Genomic DNA, 20,787 nt, shown 5'->3' on the forward strand with positions numbered 1-20,787 from the left:
CACTCTGAGTGAGACCCAACCTGGTTGAGGGCTGCCACTCCCCTGCCCCATGCCTTTCACCCCCAGGAGCTGGCACTTCCAGGGTCCATCCCTTTTGCAGTGGCCCTGCCCCGGCCTCCCCCAGGTCCCACTCACCAGCCCACAAGCACTCTTGTAGCTCCTGCTTCTCCCAGCCGCTCACCTGCTCAGAAGGGGCCAGGGTTAGGGGCACGAGGAAAAGCAAAAGCTGAGGCCAGAAAAACCAGAAGAGAAGGGACAGACAAGGGGAGGCCTGTCAGGTTGGGGGGCGGGGTCTGGACTCTGGACCTGACCTTAGGCAGATCTGGGTTCAAGGCTGAGCAATTAGGAATCACTCCATCTTTCTCAGCCCCAGCTTTGTGAGGTCATCTGTGCTAAAGGGCCTTACGGCCGTAAATTAACTCTTTTCAGTTCTGACAGAACACTTTATACACTCCCTTCTCACCTAACCACCTTCTCAAAGAGGCCTCATCTGACTGCCCCTCTTGAAATTGCAACTCCAACCCTCCTTTATCCTTAGTATTTATATACAATTTTAACATACTGTATAATTTACTTATTATGCCTATTGTCTGCCTTTTTCCATTACAACATGAACTCTCTATAAGAGTGGGAACATTTATTGGTTTTATTCACTGACATATCTATTCCAAGAGCCTAAAACAGTGCCTGAAACATAATAGCTCAATAAATCTGGAATTAACATTTTTATAACTACCCTTTGAAGTTATAAAGCAACCCATTTCTACAGGTAGAGAAATAGGATAATTATAGCAATAATCAAAGCAGTTAACATTTATTGAGAATTTAGTTTGTGCCCGTTGCTAAGGTGAAGCACTTGTAACCACTCTATGAAGTATTCAATAGTTACTATTATCATCCCCATGAAACAGATGAGGAGACTGATGTTCAGAGAGGTGAAGTGCCCAGGGTCCCAGGCCATGCACTGGTAAAGTAAATAGTGGAACTCCTAAAGAGAAAGCTGGTAACCACTTTGCTCCAGGGACCCAAGGATAAAGTGGATTCAGAAGACAGTGACTGTCTGGGAGTCCGTGGAGGTCCTGACCCCAAGCCCGGCTCTCTGGCGCCCCTTTCTTGCCTGGACACAGATGTTTGGGTGGCCTTTCAGCAATGGGAACTCAAGAGCCTTCTGTGGAAAGAGGGTAATGGGTGGGGTCATTAAATTTGGGCCCCTAGGTTCCCCTTCCTTCCCTAACCCCGGGAACCTCTTGCTGCCTCGCTTACGTTCACAGTGACATTCTCTAGGGGCAGCGGTGGGACCAGCGGCTGGCAGGGGCCCCCATCCGGTGCCTGCCAGCACAGTGTGGCCTCAGCGGGGAGTGAGCACGGCGCGTCCAGCCGCCAGGCCCGCGGGGGCAGCAGCTGCAGCCGGGCGGCACGCCAAAGGTTCCGGTGTGCACGGGGGTCTGCAGGGAGAGGGTCTGGTTACTGAGTGCCGGCAGGTCCCTCCCGCACCGCTCCCGCCCTGGCAGGGCCGTTCCACTCACCCTCCCTAAAGGGGCAGATGCTGGTCCTGACAGAGTCGGGCTCCAGACGCCACACCTAGAAATGAAACGGGGCTCCACAGGTCAGTTCAACCCAGCCAGCACCCTGCTAAGCCCTGGGGATGCATTCACTCAGCCCATACAGTCAGCGCTTCTTGGCCCTCTATATTCCCTGTTCCGCATCCTCGGATCAAAAATATTCCAGGGAGGGCTTCCCTGGTGGCGCAGTGGTTGAGAATCTGCCTGCCAATGCGGGGGACATGGGTTCGAGCCCTGGCCTGGGAAGATCCCACATGCCACAGAGCAACTGGGCCTGTGAGCCACAACTACTGAGCGTGCGTGTCTGGAGCCTGTGCTCTGCAACAAGAGAGGCCACGACAGTGAGAGGCCCGTGCACCGCGATGAAGAGTGGCCCCCGCTCACCACAACTAGAGAAGGCCCTCGCACAGAAACAAAGACCCAACACAGCCAAAAATATAAATAAATAAATTAATTAATTAAAAAAAATATTCCAGGGAAAAAAATTCCAGAAAGTTGCAAAAAGCAAAACTTGGATTTGCCTGCAGGAAACTGTTTACATAGCATTTACATTGTGTTAGGTATTATAAGCAGTCTAGAAATGATTTCAAGTATACAGGAGTATGTGAGTAACTTATGTGTAAATACTATACCATTTTATATTATATAAAGGACTTGAGCATCTGCAGATTTTGGTATCCACAGAGGTCCTGGAACTAATCCCTCTGGGATACTGGATATGGAAGGAGGATGTATTTCACCAACATAGGCCCAAGTCTTTTTGCCCTTTACAAGGCCCTAGAATTGCACACATTTATTCTTCCAGCAAACCCTATGCCAACATCTGGCATCATCTTCACTCGACAAATATTTACTGAGTACTTACTATGTGTCTTAGCACTATGGTAGGCGTAGGGACTTTTAACAATTAAATCCACAATCACTTTGTGAGAACCTACTTAGCACACGTTCTCAGCACAGCGTTAAGGACACGTCCATTTATTCTCCATTTTTTCTTCCAATAGACTTTTTTTTCTTTTTTGGTTGCGTTGGGTCTTCATTGTTGCGTGCAGGCTTTCTCTAGTTGAGGCGAGCAGGGGCAACTCTTCATTATGGTGCACGGGCTTCTCGTTGCGGCGGCTTCTCTTGTAGCCGAGCACGGGCTCTAGGCGCACAGGCTTCAGTAGCTGCGGCTCGCGGGCTCTAGAGCACAGGCTCAGTAGTTGTGGCGCACGGGCTTAGTTGCTCCGTGGCATGTGGGATCTTCCCGGACCAGAGATCGAACCCATGTCCCCTGCATTGGCAGGCGGATTCTTAACCACTATGCCACCAGGGAAGTCCCCAATAGACTTTTTAGGTGCACCCATTCTTGGCTTAGCCCTGTTCTAAGCAGTAGAGATAATATATTAATTTATACAACAAATGTATAAGAGCACCTACTACGTAGCAGGTATTGGGCTTGGCAGTGAGGACACTTATATTACAGCAAACATTTCATGAGTATCTGTTATATGTCCTATCACTGTGCTAGGCAGTAGAGTTTCACTCATTCATTCATTCATTCACTTAACAAACTTAATTAGCACCCACTATATACCAGTTATTATGCAAGGCTCTGGAGAAATTACTAAATTTGAATAGATATCATTTCCTTGCCTTCAAGGAAATTACAAATTCACAGTTGTAGCAAGGATAAGACATGTATACAAATTAATAAATCAATCACTCATTTATGGAGGATTTGTGGTATACAAGAAGAGACAGGTGCCCAAATAAGAAAACAAGTGATAAATGATAAATAGAAAAGAAAAGACAGAAATGCAAGAAGATTTGGAAATAGAAGAGGCCAGGAGGTTGGGCAAAAGCTTTGGGAAAGAGGTGACTGGCAAGATTGGGGTGTATGGAAAAGAAGGATTGGGGTGTATGGAGAAAAAGTGAGGGCGTTTCAGGTAGTGGGAATGAGAGACGTTAATGTCAGAGGTAAAACAGATGGGCCCTGATGACCAATTAAATGTATAATCAGAGGGAGAATATATTATTATAACGTATATAAGCTGGAAGTGGCACACTCCCTTATAACAGCCCTGTGAGGCTGGTACTGTTTATTCCCATTTTACTGATAGGAAACAGGCTCAGAGAGGTGAAGTGACTTGTCCAAGGTCACACAGCTAGCAAATGGCAAGTCAGGATTCAAATAAGTCTAAGTTCACAGCGCACGCTCTACTCTCCAGGGGAGCACAAAGTGGGAATTGGAGGAGTAGTGGAAGCCTTCAAGGGGGAGATGACATCTGAAGGGGGCCATGAAGCACAAGTAGAAGTGCTGTGGATAGAGGATCACGAAGAGCATTCAGGGTATGTACAAGCAGAAAACATAGGACAGCAAAGGGCAAGGGAGGGCCAGTCCCCCTAGGGAGCCATAGTTTCCACCTCAAAGAGGAGTGTGGAGGGTGGGGAGACCAGGAAGGTGAGGGCCAACTGTCTCACCAGTTCCCTAATCCCCGTCCCCGGGCACCCAGCTGGACTCTGCTCCTACCTGAATACAGAGGCAGGGAACCAGGTCTGTGTGGTTCAAGGTAATGGTCTGCGGCCCAGTCTGTGGGACAAGCAGGAGAGAAGTTGAAGAAGATGAGGAAGAGGAAGGCTGGAAGCCAAAGTTAAGGACACCGGGCAGGCAGCCGTTCCCCCACCAATGTTCCTTGCTTTAGGTGGGGGTGGCTGTGTCCTTTTCAAAGGTGCCCTATGATAATGCACTTGCAACTTCAGCACAAGCATCGGCCTGCAGTGGGAATGGACTTGGGGATGGGGAGGCCTCACCAGGTTTCTGTGCCACCAGGGTTTTGCAGGGCCCGGGACCTGGTTCCAGTACAGGGAGAGGCCAAAGCGCTGCTCCTCAGGGACGTCCAGCACCAGGCGCACGTCGTCGCCATCTGCAGACACGTTGAGCCAGGGCAGGGCTGCGGAGGAGGCAGAGAGAGACTTCCTTCACCTCTTCTGTACACCCAAGCCTGGGTCACACCCACCCACTGCCCCTTTGGAGTTTCCTTCAAAGCCCTTAGATTAGGAGGCCCCTGGAGGGCAGAGCCTGTGTCTCCATGTCAGACCAGACTTCAGTCACAGCCCAGGACTGAACCCATGTAGGCCCCAGTATGGGGTCTGGAGAGGGCTCTTCTCCTTGCTTCTCCCTCTGCAGCCAGAAGTACCTGTAACCACTGTAAAATAAATCATTCTCCTCTGCTCAGAACCTTCTGATGGCCCCCACATCATCCCAGAGTAAAAGCCAGAGTCATTACAGTGGCTTGCAAGTCCCTCCCCAATATGGCTGCTGTGAACACTCTAACCTCATTTCCTAGCACTCTTGTCCTTAATTAACCTGCTGCAGACACACTGTCCTCCTTACTAATACTTAAACACACTAGACACACTCCTGCCTCAGGCCCTTTGCACTGGCTATTCCCTTCACATGGAACCCTCTTCCCTCAAACATCCCATGGCTCCTCCCTCACCTCCTTCAGGTCTTTTGCTCACGGACCACTCCAACTCCCAACCTCTCTATCCCCCTTCCCTGAAATTTCTCCATAGCACTAATAACCATCTAACTTATTGCATATTTCACATCTCCATGTGTTTATTGTGTCCTCCATCACCCCCACCCTGACCCTGACTCCCAGCTAGAACGTCAGCTCCGTGAAAGCAGGGATTTTTGTCAGTTTTTTTTTTTTTTTTTTAATTGGTTTGTCTCCAGTGCCTAGGGCTATTCCTTGAGCAGGGTAATGACTCAATAAATATCTGATGAATAAGTGAATCAGTTTCTACCAAATGAATAAAGACATGAAATCCATGATGTGTATCTGTATTCTCAAACCTCTGGTGCTGAGTAGTCTTTAATGAATTACCAAAGAGGCATCAAGCTTAAGTTTAAGAACCCAAATAGAAAATGAAGTTGAAATCATTTGAGTTCAAAAGCATCACAGTGTTTCTATCTCGATGTGGCTGGTAGTTATGCAAGTGTATACATATGTAAAAATTAAGTGAGCTGGACATTAAAATTGGTGCACTTGACACACTTTCCTGTATGTATGTTATACCATGATAAAAAAGAAAATACGAAACATAAAAATGAACAAAGTCCAAATAGTACATGAGAAAAATCATCAGAACCTTGAGTTTCTTAGCCCTTATTTTATGATTTAATATTATTTTTATTTTAGTATATGGGGGCGGGGTGCACCGTAATCTTGACAATGTTTTGGGCCACTAGATGTTCCTGGTACTAATAAATATTTGTTCTAAGAAGTGAGAGATTCACCTTCATATTCTAAATGCCTGGCACTGAGTAAGAGCTACCGCAGTTCTTTTGTGATAAATGAATGAATTAATAAATGAGCTCTGTGAGTCTCTGGGATGTGGCAGCCAGACCTGAAGTTCACTCCAAGGGTCCCTCACACTCCAGATCCACTCCAACCCTCCTCCCAGCCCTGCTGGCCCTAGCTCCTACCCCAGCAGCTCTGAATGCTGTCCCGGACTTCAAGACCCCTGCAGTCTGGGGAGAGATCACAGAAAAGCCTCTAGTGGGGTCGGGGGCAAGGAAAAAACAGGGGCAATCCGACCCATGGGGAGCTCTGGGAAGGGCTCCCTGTCCCCTCAATACCACCCATATCTATTCCAGTGCTCAAAGCCCCTTCCCCAGGCACTGGGAAGCAATGTCACCCGGGGAGAGGAGGCATGAGGAACTGACTATGGGCGGCTGGGGGTGAGAGTGCCTGAGAGCGGCCGGACAAGGAAGTGGGTGAAAGCAGAAGGGCAGTGGCCGGTGGGGAGAGAGACTAAGGGGCCAGCACTTGGGGCCCCTCAGGCTCTGGGGCCACTTACCAGGCAGCTGCTGTGTGAGATTGAGTTCCTTCTGGTACCGGGGCTGAGTGTAGGACCAGATTCGCACCTCAGCCCCCAGGGCAGCCTCGAAGCAGTCAAATACTACAGAGCCCTGTGAGGAGAGGGTGGCGGAAGGCTGGTGGTGTAGGGCTCAAAATTGAGGCTCCTTTCCATGGTCTGCTCCACTCACCCTCTGCCCTATTCCCAGCCAATGACTATTCATACTGTAAGGCCCCCAATTCTGCCACGAATGTGTCCTCCAAGGCCTCCAGTTCTAAAGCACATGCCCTCAGGAGGGGTGGCAGCAGGGCCAGGATAAGTGCCCTCACTCTCTTAGTCCTTGCCTCATTCCTGCTGTTCCAGGTCACGTGTCAAAGCTAAGGTGATCAGAGACCCCAGACCCCAGCACAAATGTGGGAGGCCCTCCCCACAGAAGTCTTTCTCACTCCCAGTGCCTCAGTGGGCCTCATGATTGCCCTGTGAGGGGGACCAGCAGGTGATCTCCCATTATTTTCCAGGTAAGATGATATAGACTGGGGGCTGGGGACAGGAGGGAAGTCAAAGTTTGAGTGACTTGGCCCAAGTTGAGATACATATCGCAACCATGAGCGGCCCCCTGAGGCTGGGAGAAGCTCTGTGGGGGGACAGACAGGGTATATGTGGGGCAGACACGGACAGCATGGCAGGGAATCCGCAAAAATGGATTCAGCCCACAGACATCCCCTCTGCAAGCCTCAGCTTCTCTATCTGGAGCATGAGGGCAATAATAATGTCTAGTTCATGGGGGTAGTTTTGAGGATTAAAAAAGAAAGGAAAAGTTAAACTTTCTGAGACTCTTCAGTGTTGGGTATTATACCAGGTATTTTATACGTACCAACTCATTTTATTCTCACAACAGCTATATGAGGTAGCACTATTCTTTTTTTTTTTTCTGGCCGCACCGGGTGGCTTGTGGGATCTTAGTTCCCCAACCAAGGATCGAACCTGGGCCCTCGGCAGTGAAAGTGCAGAATTCCAACCACTGGACCACCAGGGAACTCCCGAGGTAGGACTGTTCTTTTTCCCACTTTAAAGACAGGAAAACTGAGGCATAAAGGACTTGCTCACAGCCCTGCCAGAATCAGGACCTAAAGAGAAAATGCACCTGAAAGCACTTCATAAATTCATCATTATTTCGCATACCACAGACTGACCAGGCTGCACGAGGGCAGCAGGCACTTGCACCTCCAGTAGGACGCAGCGGGCAGTAGGGTAGGCCTGGAAGGAGAGCACGACGTGGGCCTGGAGAGAGGCTGTGAGCAACAGGGCAGGGGGTCGGTCAGGCTCAGGGGCCCTGGGCAAGGCTCTGGCGAGGGGCAGTTGGGCCAGCCGGCTTCTCCTCACCGTTCCTAGGCTCCTCGATAGATGGGTCCTCTGCAATTCCAAACTTCTCTTCATCTTCAGGCTCTTCCCAGTACCCTGGAACGACCCGAGAGCAAGGCTCAGATCTAGCCCCAGCTCTGGCTTTGGGTTCCTTCCAGGAAGCTCAGTGCTAGGAAGCAGAGGCCAGGCTTGCGGCCGGGGGTGTGGGCGGGGGGACCAGTCTGACCTGGCGGGGGGAGTCCGTTGGCCAGTGTCCTCCAGGAGAGTACTAAGGATGCCCCGTGCTTCCTGACAGACACCCTCCCTGGTCTTCGTGCCCACTCCAGACACACCCACATGCACCCATGCCCAGTCATGGGGTGACAGGCTCACCATGCACAGCCAAGTGGACGGCCACACGCACACAGAGGTCACAGTCGGTCTCCTTGTAGCACCTTAGCACCAGCTCTGTCTGCAGGCGTGTGGGCACCAGCACGGGGCCTGCAGCAGACACGAGGCTCCCAGGCAGGCAGAGCATGTCACCATCTATGTGTGAAGGGTGGGGTGGGAGCTGAAGCTTCTCAGACCCAGAATCTGGTTGTACCTGACACCCCCAGAGGGTCAAGGAGCTTTGGGCTCTTCCTGGGCTGAGGGTAGGTGGTGAGGGCATGGGACTGAACAGTTCCCCTCCCTTCTGCCCACCTGGGAAGATCTTTCCTCTCTAAAAGTAGGGCTACTTACCCCAGAGGTGGCAGGAAAGGCCCTGGGAAGGAGGTAAAGACAAGTTAGAGTTTATGAGTCCAATCTAACCATCCTTTCCTGAGGTCCCCCCCACCCGCCTACCTCTTTCTAGGGCTCCCTCTTCCAAGTCCCTCCCAGAAGAGCTCAGGCCCAGCTCTTGCCCCCTCCCCATTCTTCTCTTACACCAGCAGCACCCGAAAGACCAGCCAGGGCAGTTCTGACAGTGATGGCAGCGGCAGGAGCCGGGCTAGGGCCTGAATGGCCGCAGACCAAGCCCTGAGCCTTCCTCAACACTCCTGCGGCCCCAGACTCACCGGAGAGCAGCGGGCAGTGTCCTGAGGCCCCACAACCCTCTCTAGAGAGAAGACCACAGGGTTTCGGCCCAGTGCCAAGGACAGAAAGAACCAGGGCACAGGCATCTTCCAGGTGCCAGGCAGCACCCAGGCCTGAGGCCCTGTCCTGCCCCCACCCCGAAGGGGGGCTGACAGCACACCTCTTCTCCCACTCAGCTGCGTGCCTGCGGGTAGGAGGGGCCGGAATCCCTCCCCGGTCTCGGGGTCCCGGCGCTGGGCCGCTTGCAAACGCCCTCTCCCAGGAGTCCTGACTACCATCCAGTCCCTGCCAGAGTGCTTTCGTTTTGGCTCCCGGCAGGCAGCCGATTGTTCCCGCCCCACCCGGTCCCTCCCACCAACACCAGGCCTGGGAGCCAGCAGCCTGGACTGGAGTGGTGGCCTCCCTCCCTCCCTCTTTTCCTCTCCTCCTTTTCTGCTGACACCTGGCTGGGAGGGGCCCCTGGAGAGGCTGGTGGCCTAATGGCTGAGTAAGGGAGCTCTTACTCACTCTGGGAGTCCCTAAGGAGGAATGCTCCATCGAGACACCCGAGGCCCTAGGCAATCCTGGGGCATTTGCACTTCCCATGTGACTCTGGGATCTTGGTGTCCACGGGGCCCCTCTTACTGGCCACCCCAGGTCCCTTCAGACATTCCCCTTGGGCCTCATTGTGGGACAGGAACTCTAAAGACAGGGACAAGGGGCACCATAACGTGAGCTTTTCACCACTTCCTGGCCTAGGTTCAAGTGAGGGGGAGGGGGGGATGGGACGCAGGACCCAGAGCCAGGAAGACAGGGTCCTGTTTGTGCTGTTGCCATGGGCTGGCTGCGTGACTGTGGACCCACACCACCTTTCTGAAGCTGTGTTTTCCTCTCTTCTCTCTGAAGAATCACAGTAAGGATCAAGGACATTTCCAGGGAGACATTGCTTGTGAGAATATGACAGACATGGATTTGGGCCCAGAAAATGATGCGTAACAACCGCCAGGCAGGGTCTTGCTGACCCTTCCCCCAACTCAGCAGCCTGGGCACACTGGAAAAGCACCTTGTGTTTCTTAGTTTACCCATCATGTTCACCTTTATTCAACTTTCTCTATCTCAATCTCCACTGTCCCACCTTTGCCCCCATCACCCAGGGCCAAAGCCTCCTTCCTTGGGTCCAGAGCCCTCCCTCCCTCCCTTCTTCCCACTCTGGGCAGGGCCCCGGTCTGGAAAAGGGGGATCCCTGGCTCCCAAAGGGGTTTTCTGTCCCCTCACCCCCTCTGAAGCCGCCTCCCACTCAGAGCTGCCATAGCTCCCGCCTCCCCAACCCCTGTCCCAACCTCTCTGGCCTGGACTGGAGCACGTGCAGACTATTCTCTGGAATTTCGGAGAGGAAGTGGGACGATCCCCCACTCACAACAGCACTGAGGTCAGAGGAGTTCTCAGGAAAGAGTGACTCTCCCTGGGGGCTCTGAGGGAGAGAACCCTCGAGCATAAGCATGAGGAAGAGACTGGACCCTGGGGGAATGTGGGGAACGGGCGGGGACAGTGCGTGTGATGCCCCGCTCCCGGGCTGGGAGGCAGCGTAAGGCTTCGAGGCCAGTGGGCCCTAGGAGGCATCCAACGATTCCAGGGTAGAAGCCTCATTGGGGCTTCCAGCCAGTGCCCCTAGGCCTGCGGCCACAGTCATCTGGACTGCGGTGAGCTCTGCTCAGCCTTGATCGGCAAGTTTGGCGGCCTCGCGTTCCAGCTGGCGGCACAGCTCCACGCGACCCCGCAGGCACGGCCGGGCCGCAAGGCGGCCCCAGCTGGTGGCTTGGGTGGAAGTCCGCGCGTCCAGCGCCCGCAGCAGGCGCGGCAGGTCTTGCAGCAGGCGGTAGCGGGGCAGGGCGCGCAGGGGCGGAGGAATATCGCCTTTGGCGCAGAGGCGACTGAAGTAAGCGAGCAGCGGCGGCGGGCGCGGGGCGGCACGGAGCAGGGCGCGCAGGGGCGCGGCGCGGGCATCCGGGCCGCCGGCGGGACTCGGGCTGCCGCAGCTCCACAGCAGCAGCACGGTGCCCCGCTCCCGCGCCACGCGCGCCCGTGCCGCCCAGAGCCACGGCAGCGGGCCCACGCGCGCCACCCGCGTGCCCTCCCACAGGTCCACGATCACGTCGCGCCCGCTGCCCAGCGCGGCCCGCAGCAGTTCAGCCAGCGCTCCCACCAGCCGCCGCTGCGCCTCGGAGTCCGCCACGTGCAGGAGTAGCACCGGCCGCGCTCGACCTGGGCCTGGGGGTGGGAGCAACAGATGAACAGGGTTCGGGGCTAAGGGACAGCCGAGCCCTCTCCTCCCAGGCCTCAGGGCTACATGATAGGGTTAACTCCACCACCACCCCTTTCTTCATCTGCGCTGGGGGTGGGTACCCAAGGCAGCTTTAGCCTACAGGCCTATAGGGCGCCTTTGGGCTAATAAGATCAAGGTGCCCAGGAAGAGGAGAGGGCTAGGGCGCCAGATGCAGCGCAGGCTGGATTTCCGCCCCACTAGTGTCTGGCCTGGAGACCGGTGAACCACCTGCAGGAGGACCTTTGCCCTGCCTTAACCATTCCTGCCCACTAGGGGGCCTGAGGCTCACTGCCTTGGGTAACAGAGAGCTGCGTGCAACGGCATGGACAAGGCTCTTTCTTTCGGGAGGGAGCCTGTGTGGGGGAGGGAGGGGGGCAACTGGCCTAGGAGCCAAGCAAGTCTGAATCCCCAGGTTACCCCCAGTGAGCTTACCTGACAGTGGGCGCTGGCAGGTGAGCACCAGAACAACACCCAGTAGGGTGGTGAAGGCCAGCAGTGCCAGGATCAAGAGCCCCAGGAGCCTATGCGAGACTGAGTCAAGCAGGGTGAGGCCAAGCCTGGCTCCTCAGTGCCCAGCCTCCCTCCCCCTCCCCCTCCCCCTCCCAAGAACTCACCATCCGGACACAGGAGGTGCTTCCAGGCAAACTGGACATCTGACCTCCACACCTGAGGGCACAGAGCCCCCCAACCCCTGTAAGCCAGGGTAAACCCTCCTCCCAGGGGAAGCTGAATAAGGCATGGCGATAGTGAAAGGGAATCCCCCTGGACAGGGAATTCCTCCAGCACAGGGTTTGTGTCTGGTCCAGCTCTGGCTGGGCACAGAACAAGGTCAAGAGTGGCAAACTCAGAAAGTAAACCCAGGGACTTCCCTGGTGGTCCAGTGGTTAAGACTTTGCCTTCCAATGCAGGGGGTGTGGGTTCAATCCCCGGCAGTGAGCTAAGATCCCACATGCCTCAGGACCAAAAAAACAAAACATAAAACAGAAGCAATATTGTAACAAATTCAATAAACACTTTAAAAATGGTCCACCTCAAAAAAAAAAAAAAAAAAGAAAGTAAACCCAAAGTTAAAGAGAACATCCATGAGGATGTGGAAGGCACAGGCCCTGACTGAAGTAATCAGACACCACTGAGCTCCAGCCCATGATCGCCATGCCTGAATGTGGAAACAAAGCACCAGGTTTTCTGAGTTTTTTCAAGAGATGCCAGAAATCAACTTTGAAAAATGTGACATCTCCCAATATTTAAGTGGTGGCAACCAATTCCAATTCTGAACACCGTGCTGGTCAAATCAAACATTTTTATGGACTGGATTTGCCCCATGTGTCACATGTGATATAGATGACAGGGGAGTATATGCAGAGTGAGGGCAGGATTCCTTACCAGGACGCAGCCCCCTGGCCTCAGGAAGGGAACGATGAGGTCTAGTGTCACTGAGCTTGAGCCCTGAGTCTGTGGGAAAAAAGAGCAGAAGGACTGTCCCCATAGAGGCAGATCTGGCTCCGTCCAGCCCGAGCCTTTGCCCACTGCTGTGTTCCTCCTTTCTACCCACCACCCCTACCCAAACCCTACCCAGGCTCAGCGCCAAGTGCCACCCCTGACAAGCAGCCTTGCCAGGCTTCATTCCCAGATCCCGCTGATCGCTCCCAGATCTGAACTGCTGCACAGATAACCATTAATCAGGCAATCAGGCACTCATCAACAAACATACTCTGGGTGCCTACTCTGTGCCAGCCCCTGAGGAGACAAGGCAGGCACGGACACTGTCTCTGTCCTCCAGCAGCTCACAAACCAGGAGGCTAATTATATGCTGCCTCCCTTCTCTGTCCTGCGCACCTGAAGGGGCGGCTTGTCCATTGGAAAGAACGTAAATGGTAGAGTCAGGAGACCACAGCTAACAAAGTCAGGCTTAACTATTGCCTTTGTGGTTCCTAGCTGTGGGATCTTTGCATGGAGATAGACTTCCTTTCTCCTTGAGCCTCAGTTTCTTCATTTGTGTATGACAGATAATAATCCTTGTTTTACTGGGTTATTGAAGCATCAAATGGGAATATGCAGGTGAACCCACTTTATAATACAAAGTACAGGGACTTCCCTGGTGGTCCAATGGGTAAGACTCCATGCTCCCAATGCAGGGGGCCCGGGTTCCATCCCTAGTCAGGAAACTAGATCCTGCCTGCAGGCAACTAAAAGTCTGCATGCTGCAACTAAAAGATCCCATGTGCCGCAACTAAGACACGGCACAGCCAAAATAAATAAATATTAAAAAATACACAGTGCAATGTGTATTCATTTAGTAGTAGTAGCTGTTATTACATTATGGACTCCTTAGGGGCAGACTGTGTTATATACTTTTCTTGTATCTCCCAGGGCCTAATACAGAGTGGGAACAGAGTAAATGCATGCTGAACTGACTGCCATCTGTCTACAGGCAGGGTGTGCCTTCACCCTGTGCTCTGGGTGCTGGTTAGAGAGTTGATCAGTCTCCACCCTTTGGGAACACCCTCCACCACCTACCCCATACCCCAGCCCTGCCCCAGACCCCATTCTCCAGCCAGCTGTGAGCAGGAGCTGATGCAGTGGCTCTCAAATCATGGTTAAACTCAATGACGTTCCCAGCTCACAAAAATAAATGAGTCCATGGATTTAGCTCTCAATTTTAAGTTATCCCACATGACTTTGTCATAAATCTTAAGCATGGTTTCGTCTTAAATCTTAAGCATTTGCTACCACCTGTAGGCTTGGGAGCCCTCACAGAATACAAAACAAATAAACAAGCTGCATGTAAGTAAGAAAGAACTGAAACAAGCTAGCTATGCTTAGTCAGCTTGGTGCTGTGGTTTTGCGGATATATTTGATGGTGGTTTTTATGTCAGATACCAAGAAGAGAGTCCTCTAGTCAAACTATTTTTAGTTCACATGATAGAGTTAAATCTGTCAGTACTTGACAGTATTCTGCGAAGAGCACTTCAGCTTCCTGGGGCTCTGCCTCCCAAAGAGAGAGAACTTCTGCCAGGAGCCTTGTGGAGGAAGGCAGGAGAGTAGTGGTAGAGGACAGCTGGTCAAGAGAGGGCATCAATATAAAATGGGGTGGGAGTTCGAGTGGGCCAGAGAACAGCTGGGAGTGGGAGGGCCAGTCTCTTGTCTCTGTTTATCCCTGTAGTTCAAAATCGAAAAGGATTAGAGGGACTTCCCTGGTGGCGCAGTGGGTAAGAATCCGCCTGCCAATGCAGGGAACACGGGTTCGAGCTCTGGTCCAGGAAGATCCCACATGCTATGGAGCAACTAAGCCCGTGAGCCACAACTACTGAGCCCGTGAGCCACAACTACTGAGCCCACTCGCCACAACTAGAGAAAACCCCGCGCACAGCAACAGACCCAACACAGCCAAAAATAATAATAATAAATTTATAAAAAAAAAAAAAAAAAGGATTAGAAACTGCTCCATCAAAGACCCCACTGACTGGCAGAGGAGGCAGCTGAACAAAGGCTGGCCAAGTAAATAAATAACCAGATGTTGTAAGAGATTTGCTTGCCTCCACCTGCTGTGCTCTAATCAACAAGTTCTAGTGGGGGCCAAGCCCTGGCTAGGCCATACCTGGCTGACGCTGTACACAGGGGGCACCATGCTGTCCTGCCCCAAGCCTGAGCGGCTCCAGGCAGCACTGAAGGTGGCGGGCATCCTTGAGGAGAAGTGAAGGACCAGCTGCTGGGCCTGGGTATCCATGCTCACGTTCCAGGATGGGGCTGCCAGCGGGTAGGAAAGGACATCATGTAATAGACAATGTTTTGTGGGAGGTGATAGGAGCCGGGCTGCAGTTGACAGAGAAGTCAGGGCAGGGATAGAGTTTGGCTTTGCCGCAGTTGCATGAGGGTGAAATGGTGGGAAGGGGTTGGCTCACCGAATGTCTGGTGAGGGCATTCAACGTGGCTGCTGTTTCCAAAAGAGAACTGAGAAATCCAAGAATGGCAAGTCAGCAAGCTCCAGGCACCACGCACACCCTTCCCCCTCCCCTGTTGCCCATGCTTATACCTTGAAGCAGAGCTGGGGGTGCAAGTCCACCTTCTCTAAGACATACCACTGTGGTGGGAGAAGGGAGTTAGGGGGTAGGGCCGTGGGCCCCAGCCCTGCCCACCCAGGTTCCTAGTGAGGCCGTCTCACCCCCTCTGACTCTCGAGCCGTGGCATTGGGGACGTCTTCGCAGAGGGTGTGCCAGCCCCGCCTCTGGCAGAGGGAGGCGTCCAGCTTCAGTGGGCACCGGAGTGTCAGGGCCATGACCATCTGACTGTGCTGGCTGTGGTCAGTAAAGTTCACCGACTCCCAGAAGTCCGAGCCATCTGCGCAGGCAGCAGGGGCAGAGAGTGAGGCCCAGGAGGCCTGAGCCCTATCCCCAGGGAATCGGGAGACAATATTTGTGAAGGAGCCTGGCACAGCCCTGGTCTGCCTAGGTGCCTGATAAAGGAGCATGCCTCCTCCTGCCCCCCCGTTACCTCTTCTATTTAGCTGTCTCCTCTCCTTCCTGTACCTCCATTCTGGCCAACTCCGTGCTGCTCCCCAAACTCGAAATCTTCATATCTTTGCTTATGTTCCTCTCAGAATCAGGAATGCTTTCCCCTCCCTTCTCTCCTTTCTAAATCCTGCGCATTTTCTGAGCCCAGCTCAGATGTCACTCCCTTTAGGAGACCTTTTCTACTCACGGACAGCCGTCATGGGCTTCTCCCTCCCCTGAGCTCACGCCCTACAGCCTATTCCTTAATTACAACCCTGCCCTGGACCATAGGATGCTTTGTGCTATTTGTTTGTCATGTCTGAGCATCCTGTCTCTGCAATTTGGGCTCAACAGTATGCATAGATGTCACCAACCACTTTTGCATATAATATTGAATTCCAGCCTCATAAGGAGTTGGAAAGTGAGGCAGGGAAAGTATCATTAGATTACAGATGAGGAAACTGAGGCTCAGAGAAGAATAAGTGGCAGAGCTGGGATGGGAGCCCAGGCCCTCTGGTCCACCTTCCTAGGACATTACCTCCTGGGGCGGATATTTCTGATATTTCTGAACAGTGCCAGTACAATGTTCAATGCTCTGATTTATTGGCAGGCTGATTGGTAGACATGGTAGCCCATGACTTGCCCCCACTGACTCCAGAGAAAGTGCCTGCATGCCTTCTGGGGACTTCCTCCAACACACGTGTAGAGGGTGTGCAAGTGCATGTGTGTGTATGTGCATGTACATGTATGTTTGCGGGGGAGAGAGAGACAGAGAGAAGCTGTGCACGCACAAGCGTCACATGAGCAGCACTCACAGGCTTCGGGCCAGCTCTGGAAGGGACATTTTTTGTGCCTCACGGTGTCTTCTTGCAGGTAGGACACCTGTGGGGACAGGGGGGCAGGAAAGAAGGGTCAGAGGAATGGTTTTCCCTACATCACTCAGACTTGAAACTCATTCTGGCTTGACCTTGCCCAGATGCAAGCTGCCTGAGCTGGCACCGAGGAGGGGAAGAAGTGTGGGGTGTGTGCAACAGTGGGTGGCACTTGGCACTGAGGGAGGAACCCCAGACTATAGGAGCAAGATCAGTGAGTGAGGGGCTGAGTCCTCTTCTCCCGGAGAGGAAAACGTATCCCCAAAAAGAGGCAAATCAAGAGGTGCGCATTCCTCAACTTTTGCCTTCCCTGGCCTCCACTCTCAGCGATTCCTAAGGTGCCAAGTGCCCCATAGGGCCCCTGCCTCTGAAAGCCCAACACCCAATGTTGTCCCCCTGGCAGGTGCTCCCCACTCCAGGTCTCCGCCTGCACCCTCCCTTTTGTCATCCCCTGGATGACAAGCCCCCCGCCTTTCCTATCTAGTCCAAAGGAGTCTTAAAGCTAGGCACCTCAGTCTTACAAGGAGAGGAGGAGGAATTCCATGCAGGGCTAGTGGGGGTGAGACTTCTGGGGCCATATGGAGCCTTGCAGTGGCCACGAGCCCCCACTGTGACAGCTCAGAACACCCAGTGAAGGCAGCTGTCTATTCGGCCTCTGTGGGCTGAGGCCAGGTCTCGACAAAGGCAAGCTGGGTTTGGGTGGGGCTGAGGTTGGACTCAGCCCCAGGAATGTACCATGGTCAGCAGGACACCTCCATCCCTGGCTCTGTGTGTGGCTCACTGTCAGGCTGGCACCAGTCTTCCCTAGCATCTCGTTAACACCAGCCCTTTTAAAACCCGACTTAGGGGAGATATGCTTGGCCAATGGTGCTATCTGGGTGGCCTAGGAGTGAAGCCCTGGACCACCCACACCTTTTCCTCTGCTCACCTCGATGCACAGACAGGGCAGAAGGAATTCATAAGGCAGGTCTACAGTGCAGCCCCCAGACACAATTTTCTGTGGACAAAGCAGCAAAGGAAGAGAAGAAGAGGGGCCTGAGAAAGAGCAGAGGCACCTTGGAAAATGGCAGGAGAAAACCGGGACCTTGGTCACCACACACCCTACTTTTCCTCTTATCTGAGACATTTCTTTCTCTGAGAAATTTCTTCTCAGGGGGTCTCTGCCCTGTAATCTGACCATCTGCTCTAGGTGTCTCAATATATGGAATGAGGGGGGTAGGGAGGAGATGGGGAAAGGAATATACATTTATTGAGCCCCTACTATATGCCAGGGAGGGTGCTAGGTGCTAGAAGCACCAACTCAATTAATTAAATGCTAGCATCATGGTGATCTTGGGAGGCATCATCGCCATTTTAAACGTGGAGAACTGAGGGACTCGGGCACAGCATCAGTCCCTTCAAATGGTACCAACTGTATACAAGGGTATCCATGACAACTGGAGGTTGAGGTGGAGTGTCAGGGCCTAGGCTGGAAGAATGGGGGACACCTCATTCTCTGAGGAGCAGTGACAAAAGGGAGGGAGATGGAAGGGTACCAAGACAGATGTGAACATTTTGTTATTTTCTCGGGAGAACAGCTTCTTGGGGGAACTGAAAAGTCCTCTTAATGCAACCTGAATCTCACTGAGGGTCCCCTCAGTGGGGGTGAGTGCCATATCCATTTCTCTGCTAGGCATTCATGGCTGCCCCAGGTCTCTGCCTGCCCTTTCCTTCCTCTCCTGCCAGGAGACAAGGCCCCCTGCGTTCTCTGCCTAGACCAAAGAAGTCTTCATGCTAGGCACTTCAGACTTGTAAGGAAGTCTTAGACAATCACCACCTCTCTCTGGGACCAGTCTCCCCATCTGTATAATGGGTAGGTCCTTTCACTCCAGCCCTGTGATTTAGCTTTTACAGGCAGATGGCCCTCCATACCTGGGCATCAAAGGGACGGCTCAGCTCCTCACACTCCAGTGCCCACTGGTGGCAAAGACGCACACTGACCTCAGGGCCTGGAGGAACGGTCACTTGAATAACCCGTGCCTCAGGCAGCAAGTCAAAGGAGAACTCAGGCCCTGGGGAGAAGGGGGACTTGGTGGCCTTGTCTTTTGGCCTTAGCACAGGTACCACTACTTGGCTCCACCATCTCCAGTCACACGATGTGCCTACCTCCAAGCCTTTGTGAGCCACGTTTGGAGAGAACTTCCCCTTTCTCTGGATCTGCAGGTTGGGTTCTTTTGGAACGCAGCCCCTTGTGGGAGGTGTCTGGGGAGGGGACGGAGATGTGATGGCCCTTCTCAGACAGGCAACGGCTACTTAGCAGCTTCCTCTGCAGGCAGAGAGCAAGGCTGGGCTGGCCTCAGGCCAGGAATCAGGAACTCTGGCTTCTATTCCTGTCTCTGGAATCCAGGGCACCACAGGAGAGCTGCTCAACCTTTAAGGCTCAGTGTCCCTAACTGTGTAACGGACAGAATAGTCTTCTTGAGCTCCACTCTTTCCATCTCTCTTTTATGGCTGGAGAACAGAATGAGAAGCCAGAAACAGAAGGGCTGTGGGGTGTAGGGCAGGGCTGGAACTGGCAGGGAGAGTACCTGAGCAGATGCTGGCATCGTGTGCCTCCTACAGAACCGGAACTTGTAAGCCTTTTTGGATTTCTGCACCAGGAGGTGGAGCCAGCCCCACTGAAGACCTGCACAGGGAATGACCCATTTACTATACAGCCCTTCACGGCCCCTCCCCTACCTGGAGATGTGACCCAGTGTTGGACAGTCAGTCATTTTAGATCAGGGAGGGTAATGATAGCAAACTTCTTTAGTCCTAAGTTATGATACAATCAAAAATGGTTTTTCTCTTCTTAAGTAGAGAAAAACTATGTATATACAAAGATGTTCATGGTAGCATTATTTATAACAGTGAACAATTAAAAACTGTCAATTCTTAAGCAGTGTGTGGCCGTTTAGTATGCCCCAGGCACTGAGCTAGGCAATGAAAATGTAGAGTTGAATAAGACAGATCTTACTTTACAGATAGAAGGTAAAAACAGTAAACTCATAGAACTAAAACATTTTAATCCCAAGAATTGGTACCAGCTGAAAGGAGAAACACCTTCACAAAACGATACAACTGAACTCACGAATATCAATCATGGTGTGTGCTATTTTAGGAGGGCCTAAGTCTCTGCTGACGTTGACAACAGGACCAACATCTCTTCCAGTAGGATAAGTTTTACTAGCATCAGCCTAGGGACCCCCCCCAAATTCCCCCAATTCCCATCTCCCCTAAGAATGGCCCAAAGGACTGTTTCTCATACCCGAAGGATCTGACACCAGATGCAGGCACCAACAGCAGGGACAGTGGCAGAGCCAAGCACACCAAGGCTTTGGGGACGGGGGAAAGGCCGATAGAGTATAGTGAGGAATCTGGGCAGACCTTCCTGTGAAAGATGAAAAGCAAATCAAATGGTAAGGTCCCAGGAGTTCCCTCCTGCCTCAGAAAAGTTGGACTTGAGGCTGAACTCTGCCACTTACATCCTGGCCGACTGACCTGGGGCAAGTTACAGACTCCTCTAAGTCTCAGCTTCATCATTCATAAAGTGGAGCTGCTGTCAAGATCAAGTAACATAATGCATGGGAAAATGCCTTACAAAGTATAACAAAATGTACCATAAAACAGGAAGGGTCATTGTTGTATTACTGACTGGTGAGGGACCAATTAAGGGAGAGTGCCTGGAGATTTACCTGGCTCTCATTTAATCCTCCCCACAGCTCAGGGACAACTGTTTTCATTGTATAATCATTTCTACTGTGCTGCTATACCCCTCAGAAACTGTGCACTGCCTGAAGCCATGCATGGAGTGCGGCAGGATTACAACGCAAATTCAGACTCACCTTGTGTTTTTTCTTTGATACTCTGCTACTTCCCAGGTTGAGAACCAAAAATTAGAATGGAAGAACGGGGAAGAGGAGCAGGGCAGGGAATGAGACTCACCAGTGAAACTGTCATCCTGAAGGCACAGGGCCCAGTAGGGAAAAGAAAGGACAGAAGTATAATTAGTAGGTATTCCCACGAGGAGCATTCTCCCTGGGGTCTTTGCCTCACATCACGTAATTTCGACGTCCGCAGAAGCCAACAGACCATCCACTCTGGCTCTTTTCTTCCCAGCTCCACCCTGCCCAGGCCCTCAGTGCACCAGGACCTTGACTATCCCTTCAAGACGGTGTAGAGAACACACTGAGGCTGCCATCAGAGCTCGGGGACTTGGGTAGCAGGAAAGGACAGGCGGAAAGTGGGGAGCTTTACCAGCCTGTGCCAGCCAGGGGTCC

General features: G+C 52.6%; 2 protein-coding genes across 6 annotated transcripts in view; both read right to left on the reverse strand.

The window, feature by feature from the left end:
• Window positions 1-9,174, reverse strand: part of IL17RC (interleukin 17 receptor C) — a 13,148-nt gene extending 3,974 nt beyond the window's left edge. For 2 of the 4 annotated variants that reach the window (XM_059077659.2, XM_067043473.1), the window contains exons 1-13: window positions 8,807-9,174; window positions 8,493-8,514; window positions 8,145-8,297; window positions 7,794-7,868; window positions 7,593-7,702; window positions 6,411-6,522; window positions 6,037-6,081; window positions 4,356-4,495; window positions 4,075-4,134; window positions 1,527-1,581; window positions 1,264-1,445; window positions 1,118-1,168; window positions 136-181 (exon numbers count right to left, since the gene is read on the reverse strand). In XM_059077659.2, the coding sequence (XP_058933642.1) occupies window positions 136-181; window positions 1,118-1,168; window positions 1,264-1,445; window positions 1,527-1,581; window positions 4,075-4,134; window positions 4,356-4,495; window positions 6,037-6,081; window positions 6,411-6,522; window positions 7,593-7,702; window positions 7,794-7,868; window positions 8,145-8,297; window positions 8,493-8,514; window positions 8,807-9,103 (1,348 nt within the window). In that variant the 5' untranslated portion in view covers window positions 9,104-9,174. The remainder of the gene's footprint in view (window positions 1-135; window positions 182-1,117; window positions 1,169-1,263; window positions 1,446-1,526; window positions 1,582-4,074; window positions 4,135-4,355; window positions 4,496-6,036; window positions 6,082-6,410; window positions 6,523-7,592; window positions 7,703-7,793; window positions 7,869-8,144; window positions 8,298-8,492; window positions 8,515-8,806) is intronic. The other 2 variants (XM_059077662.2, XM_059077660.2) reach the window with 1 other exon arrangement.
• Window positions 9,175-10,218: 1,044 nt separating this feature from the next.
• Window positions 10,219-20,787, reverse strand: part of IL17RE (interleukin 17 receptor E) — a 31,455-nt gene continuing 20,886 nt past the window's right edge. The window contains exons 4-18 of one of the 2 annotated variants that reach the window (XM_067043474.1): window positions 20,453-20,468; window positions 19,776-19,898; window positions 19,057-19,154; window positions 18,635-18,794; window positions 18,401-18,540; window positions 17,418-17,486; window positions 16,433-16,499; window positions 15,290-15,465; window positions 15,161-15,208; window positions 15,030-15,078; window positions 14,726-14,874; window positions 12,511-12,579; window positions 11,742-11,793; window positions 11,560-11,658; window positions 10,219-11,072 (exon numbers count right to left, since the gene is read on the reverse strand). In XM_067043474.1, coding sequence (XP_066899575.1) covers window positions 10,516-11,072; window positions 11,560-11,658; window positions 11,742-11,793; window positions 12,511-12,579; window positions 14,726-14,874; window positions 15,030-15,078; window positions 15,161-15,208; window positions 15,290-15,465; window positions 16,433-16,499; window positions 17,418-17,486; window positions 18,401-18,540; window positions 18,635-18,794; window positions 19,057-19,154; window positions 19,776-19,898; window positions 20,453-20,468 — 1,872 coding nt within the window. In that variant the 3' untranslated portion in view covers window positions 10,219-10,515. Of the gene's footprint in view, window positions 11,073-11,559; window positions 11,659-11,741; window positions 11,794-12,510; window positions 12,580-14,725; window positions 14,875-15,029; window positions 15,079-15,160; window positions 15,209-15,289; window positions 15,466-16,432; window positions 16,500-17,417; window positions 17,487-18,400; window positions 18,541-18,634; window positions 18,795-19,056; window positions 19,155-19,775; window positions 19,899-20,452; window positions 20,667-20,787 lie in introns of those variants that run through there. The other variant, XM_059077663.2, reaches the window with a different exon arrangement.

Source organism: Kogia breviceps, chromosome 10 (genome assembly GCF_026419965.1).
Source record: "Kogia breviceps isolate mKogBre1 chromosome 10, mKogBre1 haplotype 1, whole genome shotgun sequence".
NCBI classification, from domain to species: Eukaryota; Metazoa; Chordata; class Mammalia; order Artiodactyla; family Physeteridae; genus Kogia; species Kogia breviceps.